The sequence below is a fragment of the Fundulus heteroclitus genome, chromosome 24 (assembly GCF_011125445.2).
Source record: "Fundulus heteroclitus isolate FHET01 chromosome 24, MU-UCD_Fhet_4.1, whole genome shotgun sequence".
NCBI lineage: Eukaryota > Metazoa > Chordata > Actinopteri > Cyprinodontiformes > Fundulidae > Fundulus > Fundulus heteroclitus.
This window is the reverse complement of record NC_046384.1, coordinates 22,455,471-22,470,945: the sequence shown is the minus strand read 5'-3', so window position 1 is coordinate 22,470,945 and position 15,475 is coordinate 22,455,471. Positions and strand designations below refer to the sequence as shown.

The 15,475-nt window shown below is 49.1% G+C and overlaps 1 protein-coding gene across 3 annotated transcripts; it reads left to right on the top strand.

The window, feature by feature from the left end:
* The first annotated feature begins 803 nt into the window (after window positions 1-803).
* On the top strand, window positions 804-11,670 carry gtf3c3 (general transcription factor IIIC, polypeptide 3). Of its 3 annotated transcripts, none has more exons than XM_021323976.2 (19): window positions 804-1,125; window positions 2,006-2,072; window positions 2,629-2,969; window positions 3,039-3,162; window positions 3,259-3,450; window positions 4,199-4,364; window positions 4,444-4,591; window positions 4,666-4,954; window positions 5,659-5,759; window positions 5,843-6,014; window positions 6,219-6,421; window positions 8,270-8,371; window positions 8,451-8,583; window positions 8,872-9,097; window positions 9,175-9,229; window positions 9,327-9,462; window positions 10,321-10,445; window positions 10,539-10,691; window positions 10,800-11,670. In XM_021323976.2, the coding sequence occupies exons 1-19, from the start codon at window positions 1,033-1,035 to the stop codon at window positions 10,920-10,922; spliced, it is 2,949 nt and encodes a 982-aa protein (XP_021179651.2). In that variant the 5' UTR covers window positions 804-1,032; the 3' UTR covers window positions 10,923-11,670. The 3 variants fall into 3 exon arrangements, with proteins under 3 accessions (XP_021179651.2, XP_021179650.2, XP_021179652.2); XM_021323975.2 differs by having other exon boundaries at window positions 2,003-2,072; XM_021323977.2 differs by lacking the exons at window positions 804-1,125; window positions 2,006-2,072 and having other exon boundaries at window positions 2,840-2,959.
* Window positions 11,671-15,475: the final 3,805 nt, after the last annotated feature.

Sequence of the window (15,475 nt, the reverse complement as noted above, 5' to 3'; positions counted from 1 at the left end):
TGGTAATAAATCTGTGAAGGGGTACAAGCAGAGAAAGGACTTAAACCTCCTTACTCCTTTGACAGAGCTATTAAACGTTGGCAGCGTGGCATTGGCAGGGGGACTGCTGGGATATGAACCCAGGAGCTCCTGCTTCAACCTTAAATCACCTCTGAGCACGGCAGAGTCACCTATAGGGATTTGAACCAAGGATTTCCAGCTAGCTTATTTTAGGAAGTCAAAGCACCTGGCTCTGAAGGAGGAAAAAAATACCTTCAACAACGAGCAGGACCCCTTGGCTGTGAAAAAGGAATTGATTCCTAAGGCAATAACTCCACAATTCACTTAGCAATGTTTCCAATACCTTGTGAAACAAGAAGAAGGAAGGCATCTTTGAAGAGTCGACAGTGTCCCACCTGGTACTAGCATGGTGTGCCTAATTGTATATACACAAGGTAAACACTAAAAAATAAGATACAAAATGCCAAATAGTTCTCTGATGCAGGCTACAGCATGGTTTCACTGGAGGCAAACTAAGCAGGCCCTCCACATAATGTATACCTCAGCCATGGTGTTTTTTTTAAACATGTACGACTGAAATCTACTAAAGATTCTTTTTGTTTGTTTGTTTGTTTTTGTTTGGTATGCCTGAGAACTGCTACAAATAATGCAAGGTTGGTAGAATCATAGGAAACTTCATTTAATCCAAGGTGCAGAAAAGTATCGCTGATTACTGTATGACAATATTTTTTTTGTTTACTCTTGTCCAATAAGTAGTGAAATAAAAGTGTTGTTTCCTCTTGTGTGTGTGTGTGTGTGTGTGTGTGTGTGTGTGTGAGTCAGCAGCTATTGATGCTGTGTTTGGCCATCGCTCCTGTCCTACACCCTCCGGGGCGCTAGGTGGCGGTGTGCGGCCAAACATCGCGGTGTTTCCTGCTATTTATGCCCCCGGAAAGCAATAAACTCACGTGAAAACATGTCGGTAGCGTCTGTCCCTGCTGCCCACTGCGATGCCGTTTACCCGATGAAGCTGATCTTGTAACCTGGGTGGAAATGTCGGGGTTCAGCGCGGAGCTCATCGATTACCTGGAAGGCAGAATAACCTTCGAAGAGTTCGACAGAAGGAGGGATGAGCGGAAGACGGAGGTAAACCTCACCGTTTTACCAACAGGCGCATCTCAAGGATTAAAGGATGCCATCAAAAGAGCATTTATGGTCAAATTATACATCGCTGACACAGAGCGCTCTGTCTTAGCATGGCATTGATACCTGCAGCATCAGTGGGAGATTGCCTCGGTGTGCACAGCAGCTGGAGTCAGAGCTCCAGGGGCCACCATACCTGAATGGGTCCAGAACATGGTGGGACCTGTGGAGTGACCTGTGGTTAGGTCCATCCTGCACCTGCGTCCTGGCTGCTAAGGAGAAAGGGGATTTTAATGTTGCTCAGTGGCCCAAACCTCCGACTTTTCATTCAATTTAATTAATCACCATGGCAACACGGTGCAGGATGATGCACCTTTATGCTGACATGCACCTGTTGAGCCTCCCTTAGTAAGATTGTTCTTAGTTAACCGCTGAGCGATTCAGGAGCCTGCTACCTTTACAGTCTAAATTAAACTCGTTCAGAGCCGCAAATGTTGTCTGGCCTTTTAAAAAAGACAAGTTATAATTTGAGATAAAGATCTGCTGTAGGAAATATGTTGTCATTGTTAAATAAACGCGCTTTCAGAGAATGTACGGGATGTTGATATTTATAGATGATGTTAAAAAAAATCATAGTTTCCAACATAATGAAAAAATATTGATTTCCAATGAAATATTACTGACTCTTCTGTTGTGAAAATTAAAAGCAATTATTCCAAGATAAAACCTGCATTTACTATCATTATTACATTGAATTTCCATAATAAAAATAGAATTTGTAGCCAAAGTTATGAAGAGCCCGTGTGGGAGGTCCACAGGCTGCAGAGCTGATGTGGTTCCTGTCACCACGGGGTCTGATGGTCCCTGTCCCGTGTCTCAGCAGGAGTCAGAAGAACCTGAAGAAGACGAAAGCAAACCTTCCACCTCGGCACAAGCAAAGGCAGCCATTGGTAAGATGACAAAGCAGCCGCCCTTCAGGTGCTCCTGGTTCAGAGCCAATCCTTTTCTCTCTTTCAGTCTTTTTCACCAGAGTCACTTTTATTTATGATAATGTGCAGTAGTGAAATGTGTCTCCTACATTTAACCCTTAGGCAGCAGTGGCTGCTGCTGTGTGGCCCTCGGGGAGCAATCTGGGCCTAAGGGTCTTGCTCAGGGACTCAGGCAGGCCGTCTGTGGGATTGGTACCGAGGAACACGCAGCCTTCCCACGAAACAAGCACCTTTCTCTGGCCCTCCTCACAGAGCCCTCTATTATTTAGCTCTAGATTTATGTAGAAGATCTCCATAAAATGGATCAACCATGTCAAGTATAGCAAAAAAACTGACGTTTATTTATATTGGATGTTTAGTTTTATTATTAAAGGTTATATTTAGCCACGCCGTGCTTATAGCGGGCGTGGCTGTCTGTCTGCTGGACGGCTGACTGGCCCGCAGCCTTCCAGGTGATTGTGTAGGTCATGTGATTCAGGTAGAGCTCCTGATTTCATGAAGCCGTGTGTCTTCTCAGAGGACGGAGTCAGCCCGGGAGTCCAGCAGGCCTTCGCTTCCATTCTGGGGGAAACGGTAGAAGCTCCGTCTTCAGAGGAGGAAGAGGAGGAGGAGGAGGACAGCTTGAGCTACGTTGACGATGAAGAGGACAGGGACTACAATGCGGAGGAGGAAGAGGAGACCAAGGAGGCGACCAAGGAAACGAAGAGGAGGCCGAGGCAAGGGGGCAGAAGAAGTGGGAAAAGAAGCCTGAGGAGCAAGCTGAAGGAGGAAGAGGAGGAGGAGGAGGAGGACATGACGGTCGGAGACGTGTTCAAACTGGAGATGGAGCTGAACCGGGAGAACAAGAGGTACATGAAGGTGAGAAGGAGCAGGAAGGTCCCCCGCCTCCCTTCGTCGCGTCTTTACTGACCTGGCCGGCTCTTCCAGGGGCGTCGCCATGGCAGCAAGCTGCCCCAGGCTCTCAGGGGCCTGATGGGAGAGGCCAACATCCGCTACGCTCGCGGGGAGAAGGAGGACGCCATCTTGATGTGCATGGAGATCATCAGACAATGTAAGGAGCCGTTTTCATTCTTTCTAAGCCTCTCTGCATACAGCTGTGTGTCCTAACCTCATGTCCTAACCTCATGTCCTAACCTGGTGTCCTCAGCTCCTCTGGCCTACGAGCCGTTCTCCACGCTGGCCATGATCTACGAGGACAACGGAGACGTGGACAAGGCGCTGCAGTTCGGGCTCATCGCCGCCCACCTCAACCCCTCAGACTGCGAGGAGTGGATCCGGCTGGCCGAGCTGTCCCTGGAGCAGGACAACATCCGGCAGGCCATCATCTGCTACAGCAAAGGTCAGCCTGTCTGCTTCCTGCCTGCAGCCTCAAAGCTCCAGACACGCTCTGCGTTTATAAGACGGTCCACCGATGCATTGGCCAGGCCATGTGAAGCTTCTCAACCATCTGAAGCTGATTGTTAATACTAGCTGCTTTAAAGTCACTTTTCAGACTCGTGTAACGTTTGTTGTCTCTGCGTCATTTTTATCACGTAAACGGGGAAGAAAAACAAACGATATCTGCCTCAAGAATCGTCCCCAAAAACCGCCGGCACACATCGCTTAGACTGTTATAAAACCATTTTTTCAGTCGATCTCTAGTTAGCAGGCCACCTTGATTCAGCTCTCGTTTTCAGTGCAAAATGTGTGGTGAAGTGCACCAGTCCCTCCTGCAGCCAACATGATGCCTCCACCACTGGCTTTCCAGTTAATATCCTAGAAATGTGTCTTTTTCCTCTTAATGTGAGGATGGTCATTATGGCCAACTACGTTGTTGTAGTTCCAGGAGACCACAGGACGGCTCTCCAGAACTGAAGCTCTTTGCTTCAGAGTTGAAGCTAAAATTGGGCTTTTTATGTTACTCCAATGGAGTCATGGCCTCTTCCTCCCTGAGCGGCCCGGCGGGTCTCTCTGAGGATCATGACTCTCTTAGCAGCATCTTCTAAACACACGTGTCTGGCTGGTGAATCGGTAACGTGATCAGCAGACTGTGGTCTAAGTCTTCTGTCTTAGTCGACAGACATGTGTAACTCTGAACCCCCCCACAGCCATCAAGTACGACCCCACCAACGTGCGCTACCTGTGGGAGCGTTCCAGCCTCCACATGCGTTTGGGGGAGCATAAGCAGTGCATGGACGGCTACCGCAAGATCCTGTCTCTGCTGGCTCTGGAGGACGGCGAGCACTTCATGCAGCTGTCCAAGGACATGGCTAAGTAACGCCTTTTTTTGTTTTTAGCTGAATACACTCGCTCGCCGGCCAGAGAAGCAGCGTTTCATGTGTCCGTGTCGCAGGAGCTACTACGAGAGCAACGACCTGCCCTCAGCGCTCAGCGTGATCGAGGACGGTCTGGCCCGACACCCCGACCTGGTCAGCGACGACTTCACCAACATGGCGGCCGAGCTCTACATCTGCAGCCGGCGGTACGAGAAGGCCCTGCAGGTCGGTGCGCGTGCGGCTGCACGGAGTAAGGAGGAAGAGTGCGCTCCGTCTTACTCGTGCTTCTGTCTCGCTAGGTTCTGGTCAAATTTGCAGACGTCGTGTTGATTCGAGCAAAGTCCCCGTCAGAAGGCGGCACCGCCGGCGGGCCTCAGAAAGACGTGAAGGGAGAGGAAGAGGACACGAAGTCCAGCAGCGCAGGGGACGCCACGGCGGAGGGGGACGCCACGGCGGTGGAGGGGGACGTCAAGGTGGCAGAGAGGGACGCAGCGGGGGACGCCACGGCAGAGGGGGACACTGCATCGGGGGACATCAAGGTGGCAGAGAGGGACACAGTAGCGGAGGACAGTGCAGCAGAGGACACTCGTGAGTTTGACTGGTTTTCTTCCACAGTCTGGCATCAGATGAGAGGCCTAATGTCTTGATGAGCATAGACAGAAAGATCTGTTGGTGTCGCCTCATGAAACCGTAAGGCTGGCATGAAATCAGACTTTTCCTTCACTTTCCACACCTTTTAAACCCTCATCTTTAGCTGCTAGCAGAGCAGCTTTCTGCATGTCTGACCTGCTTCCCCAGTGATTCATGGCTGGACACCAACTTCTGGTGTTGTTGCTGAGGGATCTTAGCCCGCTCCTCGCCAGCAGAGGCCTCCACTTCAGTAAGACGCTTGGCTTTGAGCGCTGCAGAGGCCTTTTTCAGAATTTGAACCAGTTTAAAGAAGGAGACAATGGAGGCCAATCTAGATTCTGCAGAGCAGCAGCTTCCTCTGTCTGCCACCAGGCGGCGCCACCTCTCACTTTACACAGAGAACAGTTTGTGTCTCATTACCTTGTTCTGTAGGGTCTAAGCTGTTTAAAACCCTGAAGTCATTCCTGAAGTACTGGTCCGGTTCCAGCGGGATGTCTCATGTGACGTGTCCATTTATCAGCCAGAACCTGACTCTCCCCAGATCCTGATGACGAGGAGTAGAAAACTTGTGGCCTTTTTTGCCGTGTTGTTTTACATTGCTGCTGATTTTCAAATAGTTAATATGGTATTTCTAATGGCGTGTTGGCGTGACGCTCCCTCAGGGGAAATTCTGGATGTCCAGGTACCAGACAGCGTCCCGGTGGACCTGCGGGCCAAGCTGATCGTCTGCCTCATCCACCTGAACGCCTTCGACCCATCCGAGGTGAGGACGAGTTGCCGCTTTGTGCCTGCCGTTGCTTTAGAGACCGTGGAGCCCGCTTTACTGGAGACTGTTGCTCCCCGCAGGATCTAGTGGCGTCTTTGACGGAGCAGAGCACGGAGGAGATCGGAGACCTGTACCTGGACGTAGCAGAGGCGTACCTGGAGCAGGGCCGCTACACGTCGGCCCTGCCTCTGCTGTCGGCCCTCGCCGTCTCTGAGAAGTACGACCTGGCCGTGGTCTGGCTGCGGCACGCAGGTAGGAGACGGCAGCTTCTGTCCTTCTTTCTTTGCTTCCTGATTTTTTACCACTCTCCCATTGGTTCCTGGTTCTTAAAATGAATGAAATGTTTGCATGAGAACGAGCGGCGGTCGGTCTGGGGAGCGTTTGTTCCTGTTTTCCCCTTCGCAGGACGGGGACAGCGGGTCTGGGACTGATGTCCTTTGTGCTCCGGGGTTTCAGAGTGTCTGAAGGCCCTGGGCCACATGCAGGAGGCCGCAGAGAGCTACACCAAGGTGGTGGAGATGGCGCCGCTGCACCTGGAGGCCCGGCTGTCTCTGGCCACGCTGCAGCAGCAGCTAGGCCGCATGGACCGCGCCCTCAAAGCGCTGGAGTCCATGTATGACGGAGAAACCCTGGCACAGGATTCATCCGCTGCACAGAAGGTCAGGCCCTGCTCTTTGGGACCAAGTTGAACCGCTATACACGTTTAGTGGGGCCTGCTATTGCAATTTCAATGAGGAATTTCAATTGCAATTTCAATTTATAGATCTTTTTCAAATCACTCCAGAGCGCCAAAAAGTCAAAACGCTCCCCATTGATTTTCTATGGAGCTGTCTTGAAAATGAATTTTGTGGATAACTCTTACGGTTTTGCCACAGGAAGGGTTTGTTCGACAGTAAGAAATCTGCAAATCGCTGATACAGCTTCAGACTCAAATCCTTCCACGTAATCCACTTTTTCACATCGTCGCCACCCCTACACTGATTTTTATACAAACATAAAAATAACCACCAGTGTTCTCCAAAGCCTGCTGATACTGACGGTGGAAGAATTATTTTGATATCTCTTATACTTTTTCAGTTATAGTGATTTGTTCAGGACCTTGTTTAGGGCATTTGGCCATTTTTGAGTTGTGACTGATGAGGCAGGCAAGCAGGACCAGACTTGACCAGACGATTTAATGACTGATGGTGCAGGCAGGGAACCAGAAGACGCAGGGAGTGACAGAGCAGAACAGGCGATGTGGACGGAGGAGCCACCAGAGCGAGCATTTGGCCATTTTTGTAATATATATTTTTTGCCCCTATATTAAAATATTTTCCACAAAAACAGATAGTCTTGTTCCCCTACCCGTTCCGAATTAGGTGCACTACAAATTATATCTGTAGCCCTTCCGGTTCCGGAGATTTGGGGTGCTGTCTGAGGCAAAGTGTTGCCAGTGTCTCACAATGAGACAATGCCTGATGTATAGCACATTGCAAGGGCTCTGCCTTCCATGCAGGAGGTCAAATACCAGTGAGGGACACTCACTGTTATAGTTTTCTACCCCCACAATGTATATATCAAAATGTGCATCTCAGTCCCGTGAAGTGTGCTTTTTGTACTACATGCCATTTTGAGTTACCATGGCGACGTAATTAGTGAAAAAACACGCCCAAAAATCCTATAGGAATGAATGGGCTCTATGTTTAATCCTGTCTGTGGCCTATGTATTACTACAGTTATGCATACTTATGCATCCCACCTGTGGGAAATGGCACTAACCACCATTTTGGTCAAATGCTGAGTTCTGGGCCCAGAATTGGTGAGGCTAAGTTGCTAAAGGAGGCCGATCTGACCTTTAGTATTTTCTCCCTTTTTGAGGCACTTCCCAGTAGAGGATTTGAACCAAATTAACAAAACCATGTTAGCGGCTAACGGTTAGCATGTTGCTAACTGGAAGTAGCCCTAGGAAGGTCTTACCAACATCTGCTTAGCCAGGTTTGTACTGCCTTTGCAGAGAAAGCTCCACAATAAATGTGGCCCAGACTGGTTAAAGCATCTCCAAGTTATGAGGTGTCAGATATCCATTTTTAACCCTTTTTTGCCCCTGCTATGTGCTGCAGAATTGTTCCAGACAGCAAAATCACACTATCCACCCAGTCTCCCACATGATAAAGGTAATGATAAATAAGATAGAGAGCTACAGCTGTGAGTTTCTGTGACAACGGAGCTCTGCTGGCCAGAGGTTACTACAGGTCAGGGACAGGCTCCATTGACTTAGCATGGCACTTTTCGACGCCCACTGCAGTGGCTGTGATGAACGTAGGAATCTGAGATTGGCAACGTTAACTCTTACAGTTAGGACGGCAGGCCCCGTCTAAATTTCTTCAGACATTTTCAATTTTTTTATTATTATTCCGTCTTCAGAACTGCTAGAGATCTTTGGATAAATGGTTGTCGTGATAAACTAGGAAGCAGAATCAGGCTGGAAAACATGTCACTGGTTTTTCCTGTGTTGCACCTTTTAGGAACTGAAGCTGCTGCTGCACCGCTCCACGCTGCTGAAGACCCAGGGCCAGATGCAGGACTACCTGGACGCCATGATCACCATGATCTCCATGCTTCTAAAGGTAGCGCCCCTACCCGGAGCAGAGCTCCCCCTCCCCCATACGCGGGAAGCATGCCAGGTGACGTGTGTGCGTGTTGCAGGTCGCCATGCAACGGGCCATGGTGTGCGTCCGCTCCGTGACTCTGGGGGGACAGAAACACCTGAGGCTGGTGAAGGTTCAAGACGTGCAGCCAGAAATCGCCGACCACGAGAGCGCCTACATGGACAACATGTGTAAGGATCCAACATGGCCGCCATTAGATGATTGTTTTGACAGGTCGTGCAGACGAAGTCATTGTAGCGAGTTCCATCTGCTTAAAACCTAGCTTTTATGACAATAAAGGCATCTGAAGGGTTAACAAACATTTCACCACTGGAGATTTCTGTCAGGAGTGTTTAAGGGGATTTTTTTAGTTAAATTCAGCTTTTGTCATTTAAAATAAGTTTTCTGCATGTGGAAAGCTCCGGTCCAAACTCGGGCGGCTTGTCCTGAAGTCCGTCCCATCGAATCCGTGTGTTTAGGTAAGACCAACGTTTTATCCAAAGAGGACTGGTGGGAGCTGCTGCTGAGCTGCCTGCAGGGGCTGTGCGAGGTGAAGCGCTACGAGGAGGCCAACCTCCTGGTGGAGTCGGCCATGGAGTTCTACTCCTTCTACGACAACAAGCCCAAGAGGAAGGAGCTGGAGTTCATCGGCCTCTCCTCCACCGTCCTGAACCACGACTTCTACAAGGCGTACAACTACATCAGGTCTCAGATTAGAAGCAGGGCGTGTCCCACGGTGGCTTCCCGCCTCTTCCTTTAAACGCTTTTCTTCTCGCCACCAGGTTAATGATCATAGAAAACGTAGACCTGCCTCAGTACTGGAACGTCTTTAACCAGGTACCTTTGTTTGCCTTCAGCGTCACAGAGACGGCGTGCCCGGTACGGGTCGCAGCGTGCTGACTGGGCCGTGTGTGTTTTCTGTCGTCCTCCCCAGGTGACCATCTCCTCCCAGCACCAGCGTCACCATCGCTTCTGTCTGCGGCAGCTGTTGAAGCACCCTGACAACCACGCACTGTGCGTCCTCTCTGGACACAACGCCATGGTGTCGGGAAGCTTCAAGCACGCTCTGGGTACGCCGCACAAACGCAGCGCTCATGTTTCATTGCAAATGATGCTGCTTGAGTCAAAAATGTGTTTGGGAAGGAATATTTCATGTTTTAGGCGTGGTGATTAGAATGAATAGGGAGCTGAAACATCAGGAGCGGTGCACTGCAAAAAGGGAACTAAAATAAGTACCATTTTATTGAAATTAGTGTATTTTACCTTGATTTGCACAGGCAAATAAGATTATTTGCCTGTGCAAATAATCTTATTTCAAGTGCAGGGTATCTAATTATCTTATTTTAGGGGTAAAAATGCTCATTCAACTGGCAAATAGTCTTATTTAGCTGCTCAAATCAAGGAACAATATACAGATTTCAAGAAAAATGTACTTTTTAGCTCAGTTTTTGCAGTGTGGTCCTGTGTGGGATGTTAGTTTACTCATAATATGACGTTATTACTGTAGTCCAGACTGCACCACTGGCCTAAGGACAGTTGCTGCTTTAACCGCGTGGAACTGAGTCGGTCGCATGGGTTCTGTGGATCTTGAGAACGTTTGTGCTGCTGCTTGTAATCCCTTGAGGAACAGGGGCGTGTCTGAAAACCACCGTATCGGCCGCTTGTTTTTTGAAGAGAAGGTGTTTCCGTCTGCATCTGCACTCTGACACCTTCAGGACGCGCTGAAAGTTCACAACAAGGCAGCAGAAATGTCTGCTTAAATTTGGAGCATGTTTGAAGACGATTTCTCTTTATTTGAACAAATATACGTAGACCTTTTGTATGTAGAAGCTAACCTGCAGATGCAGTTGTTCTACTGCTCCTTAAATGGGCTGCAGATGATCCCATTGACTGAAAATGTTCTCGTTTGATACGTTTGTGTTTTTCAGGCCAGTACGCTCAGGCTTTAAGGACCCACCCTGAGAACCCGCTGCACCACCTCTACGTGGGGCTCACCTACTTCCACATGGCGGCCCAGAAGTACGTGGCCAAGCGGCACGCGCTCATACTGCAGGTACACGTTTCCGTCTCGTCTTTCTAGCACTATTGTTCCTCTCGGCTTCTCTGCAGCCGATCGGGCGTTTAGAATGCATTTGGCCGTGTTTAGGGGTTCACCTTCTTGTGGCGGTACGTGGAGCTGCGCGGGCTCTGCCAGGAGAGCATGTACAACCTGGGCCGGGCGCTGCACCAGATGGGCCTCACGCACCTGGCCATACATTATTACCAGAAGGCCCTGTTGACCCCTGCTTGGAAACTGGAGGTAGGTGCACTACGCTGCTCATGGCCTGGCTCCTGCCTGGTCAACAGATTCTAATCCAACTTAATGGTGATGGTTTCATTCAAGCTTCCCCCCCTTCCCCCCTCACAGGGCATTCCAGACGACCAGGCCGACCTGAGGAGGGAGATTGCTTTTAACTTGTCACTCATCTACCAGGCCAGTGGGAACACAGAGGTGGCGCGGCAGCTCATCAGAACCCATTGCACAGTGTGACCCCCCGCCCCGCCCCGCCCCGCCCCCCGCCCTGTCTGGTGGGAATGTTTCTTCTGGATAGAAACCTAGAGCCTGGGTTGCAGAGGGGTGGTGTAGATCTAAGCACACTATTGTTAGAATGGCCAAGTCACAGAGCAGACAGAGATTCAGGCGATGCATTAAAGAATGTGTGGCAGGGCTTTGAAATCGCTGCATCTGCACCTGGACCTGTGCATGGAGACACATCCCAGAGTCCTTGATTCTACCACGGTACGATTCACAGGCTGAAAACAAACACGCCACACTTTTCAGATTTCCCATGTCAAGGGACTCAATATGCTCACAAGCCACTAAAGCTGGACAAAAATAAGAGCGTTAAGCTGAGGTGACGGCCGATTGGACTTTTTCAGTCATAATTCCTCAGCTTGGGTTCGGTTCAGTCCGGTTTAGTGGTTCTAAAAGAACAGCGACATGTTGGGACTCAGGATTAACTCTCCACGCCCCCTTGGTTTTCTACTTTTCTGAAATTTACACAAAGGAGACATTTTGGATGTTTCTGAAGAGCGGTTCTGTCAGCTTATGAGATAAAAGTCAATGAATTCCTCTCATTTTGTACAAATGCAGAACTTTTCCAGAAAGCTTAAAGCTGACAGGGGAAGAAAATCAACAGCTTCTCCCTGGGTCCATTTAAATGTTTTTAATCCAGTTATTGCATAACTGGTTTGTGCAAATTTCATAATATTAAATAAAAATTTGTATTTTGGGGTTATTTTTATTTTCCTTTTTTGTTCCTTCACCTCTTTAATGTGCCTCTCTAACTAAAATCAGTTCCATCTGCAACTAGGGTAAGATGTTTCCAATAGAGTTTTTGTGTGATGTATCCAATTACCCCCTTGCATAAATGGGATAGAAAATAATAATAAATGGATCTTTTGATTACTTCACACACAAAGCCTCCCGAGCCTGGATAATACCAACCCCCTAAACAAGAATCCAATTTGCATATGAAGAACTACTGTTTGAAGTTTATTTCAAAAGAAAAGATAGGCTTTCATTGCTAAACCTGCCATTTAGTTTATTCCTATTTTTATTAATTATGTAGTTTGGTCATAGCTCCATGAAAGACGGCCAGCCGTCACTTTAACAGATCAGTTTTCTTGTTGATGTTGACTATTTCATGTCTAACGGGGGTTTTAGAAACAAAAAGGCTTTATTACAATGTAATAGTACCCAGTTTGCCATCTGTTTGAATAATTCCTATAATATAGAGTCATTTCCTTCATGTGATTTAATAACATTTTTTTTACATAGGATACGTTTAATTTGCCAGTTCCTGTGTGCTCAGCCAGCCGGACTCTTCTGGTAATAGTTGCCAGTGTCTGCATGCTGCAGTTCTGCCTCTCTCCTCATGAGTCCCAGACGCCTGCTCAGCCCGTTCTGGTGGTTCTCCGGTCCACATGGCCTGTTCTGCTCTGTCACTGCCTGCATCCTCTGGACTGCTACTCATCCCTGGCTGCTTGCATCGTCAGCCATTAATCATCTGTCACGTCTGGTTCTGCTCACCAATGCAGTGTTGCATGATAGGGAAGCGGAAGGAACATGTTAACATGATTTTAAAAAAATAGGAATGCACAGATATAAAATCAACAAACCACTATTTACTTTTTTTGGAGATTTTTTCGTGGCTCTAGTGGCTTGTTTTTTAATATAGTAGGCTGACAGGAAGAGGGGGAGAGACATGCAGCAATGGACCGCAGGTCAGAGTCGAACCTGCATCAAGGACTAAGGCCTCTTTACATGGGTCGTACTACCCACTGCTCCACCAGCACGCCCTATATTTAGCGTTTAGCATATTTTCTCTACCCTTTAGACAACGTAAAACAACGACCACACCGCTGACATTGCTTCTATGCTTTAAACACCCCCCAATCCTGCCCTGCACCACTGTCACATGACCAGACAACGACGCATGACCTCACCAAATGTCATGATTTATGGTTTATTCTGGACTTGAATCAGCCACTATCCAATCAGCTCAGTCACCGGTCAATTAGCCCAGATCAGCTCCACCTGCTGCCAGTAATCACTGTCAACTCTGCTCACCTGTTCACCTGTACCTGCCTCAGCCATCCACTCACTGCCAGAACGCTCTTATCTTCCTTTGTGATGTGAGCTGCCTCTACCAGTTCCTGTGAGCTCTGGACTCTTCTGATGAAAGTTGCCTGTTTCCCCGTGAGTTCCAGCCACTCGCTCTGGTGGCTCCTCCGTCCACATCACCTGTTCTGCTCCGTCACTGCCTGCGTCTTCTGGTTCCCTGCCTGCACCATCAGCCATTAAATGGTCTGGTCAAGTCTGGTCCTGCTTGCCTGCCTCATCAGTCACTACTCAGCATTCCAATAAACCTTTATAATAACGTAACTCTGTGTCCGGCTGATTATCAGGATCACTAACTCCATTCGTTAAACCAACAGGTAATGCAATGGGACACCTGAGCCTGTATTGAGCTTATCTTATGTACTGTAGATTGAAATGGTTTTCAGTAGGCCTACTAACTTTTTACAATAGTTTTTATTCTGATGTAGGCTAAAGTTTGAATATTCTCAATCCAAAGGGGATTCTGGATTTTCTGTTGCTGGAGGATCATCCAAACAAACGCTGTGAAATGCCTGCAGTAAATCTGCACCATGGACCAGTTTCACTCTTTAGATTGAATTTCTGAAACAGACTTTTAATGATTTTCCAGGTTATGGAGATGCAGCTTTAAAAACAAGGATCTTCCAGAGCATGTGTCGCGGGCCCTTCAGGCCCACGGCCCCCAGGTTTGGAACCCTGGGGTGGAGGAGGCGGAGATGATGGAGGAGGAGGAGGAGGAGGAGGGAGGTGTTCACCCACTTACTTTGACGCTGCGCCGCTATGACACCATGGACTCCTGCATGAGGGCCTGGCTGTTCTGAACTTCCTGCCCGGTGGCTTTACCGGGACCATGGCGGGAGCCCTTGTCGCCCTCCGGCAGGAAGCGGACCGGGGATGAGGGGGGGCTAACGGGAGGCGGATGTGAAGCGGAGTCCGTAAATAAAACATGAAAGCGCCCCTTCCCTTCATGGAAGCCTTCTAGCACAACCCAGGAGATGGAAAGTGATTTAAAACGGGATCTATGCTGAGGAACTATTATCTTTTTGTTTTTATGCGGGAAGGTTTCCGCTTGGAGCTCCGGTCAGGACTGCCGGGAGGCTGCGGGGCTGCGCCCCCGGCTCTGGAGCAGCGCGCCCCGCTTGGAAGCAGAGGATGGTGCCGATGATGTGCGGGCCTGTGGAGATCCGCCATTTACGACGGAAGATTGATGGCCTTATTAGCGACATGTCTGGCGATTTGGACGCAGGCAGGCGGCTGTAAGCGCCGGCGGAGTCCTTCTGGCAAAGGTGAGCAGCTCCGTGACAGCGTGCGCGTCTTAGATCGCCGCTTATTGTTGGAGCTGCCGGTCTCCGGTGGCTTCCTGCGCGCTGAGGCGGATGGCATGGCTCGGTGCCGCCGCCCCCCGCCTGCAGATCAGGGATGCTCCGGCTGGCTGGAGCTCGGATCGGTGCAGCAAAAGGCTTGGAGGAGGCAGAGGGTGAAGTGGACAGGTGGAGCGCACCGGTGGCTGCAGGTGGAGGTCTGAGCCTGCTGACAGCAGAGAAGGTGGTGCATGATTTAAAAGGTGGACTAGCCCCCCACATCAGCAGAGTGTTAGCGTTACAGCCAGCTGAGCAGGCCCTGCTCGGAGTTACATGGCCTGTTGGTCCAGCTGTTTCTGTTTTTTGTCTTTATTTTTACTCCTGTACAACACTTCCTGTGCTCCACTGCATGCCACCCCATTCTGTCCACACTCCCGACCAATCACATGCGAGCAAAAAGTCCCCATGTCCAATCTGAGTCCATCCAACTGCAGGGACCTCTGATCCAGTTCGCTCACATTAAACCTGGCTGGTTTTCATGAGAGCTGCCCTGACTCACTTCACGGAGGCTTCACAGCTGGAAGTGTTTCATCCATGTAGGCTGTTTCTATTCACAAAGTGAAGCCTGGGTGCATGTTGTGGTCTTTGCTGTCATGGGAGGGTTGGAAAGTTAGGTGGAGGGAAAACATGCTGGCAGATGCAGCAGGGATGGCAAGGCAAATTTATTGATATAGCACAATTCAGTACAAAGACAATGCAAAGTGCTTTACATGATTAAAATATAGCAAAATAAAACAGCAGGGATGGCAAAAGCAAAAGGAGCCCAGATCAGCCGCTGGGCGCAGACAGCGTCCAGCACATGGACGTTTCAGCAGGCCAACATTCCTGTGTTTAAAATCTGGCAAAAAGTCTGATGATATATTTAGGTGTTCTAAAAATATAAATTTAGATTTTTATTAGCTCTAAGGGATTGGTGAGATGGATTACCCCTGAGTTTTAATGTGTTATGCCAAGCACTCGTTGCACAGCTAACATCCAACAGAAACGGTCTCTGTGTTTATGGGTGGACCCGGCTCAGACTAGAAATAAGAAATCTGGTTTTATTCGCTCTGCTTTAGGTACCAGCTCCATCCTGAGAGC

Coding starts and splice junctions, on each gene's coding strand:
- gtf3c3 (XM_021323975.2), top strand. CDS start 1,033: ATGTCGGGGTTCAGCGCGGAGCTCATCGATTACCTGGAAGGCAGAATA. Junction 1,126..2,002: donor GGGATGAGCGGAAGACGGAG/GTAAACCTCACC, acceptor CCCGTGTCTCAG/CAGGAGTCAGAAGAACCTGA. Junction 4,955..5,658: donor CAGTGCAGCAGAGGACACTC/GTGAGTTTGACT, acceptor ACGCTCCCTCAG/GGGAAATTCTGGATGTCCAG.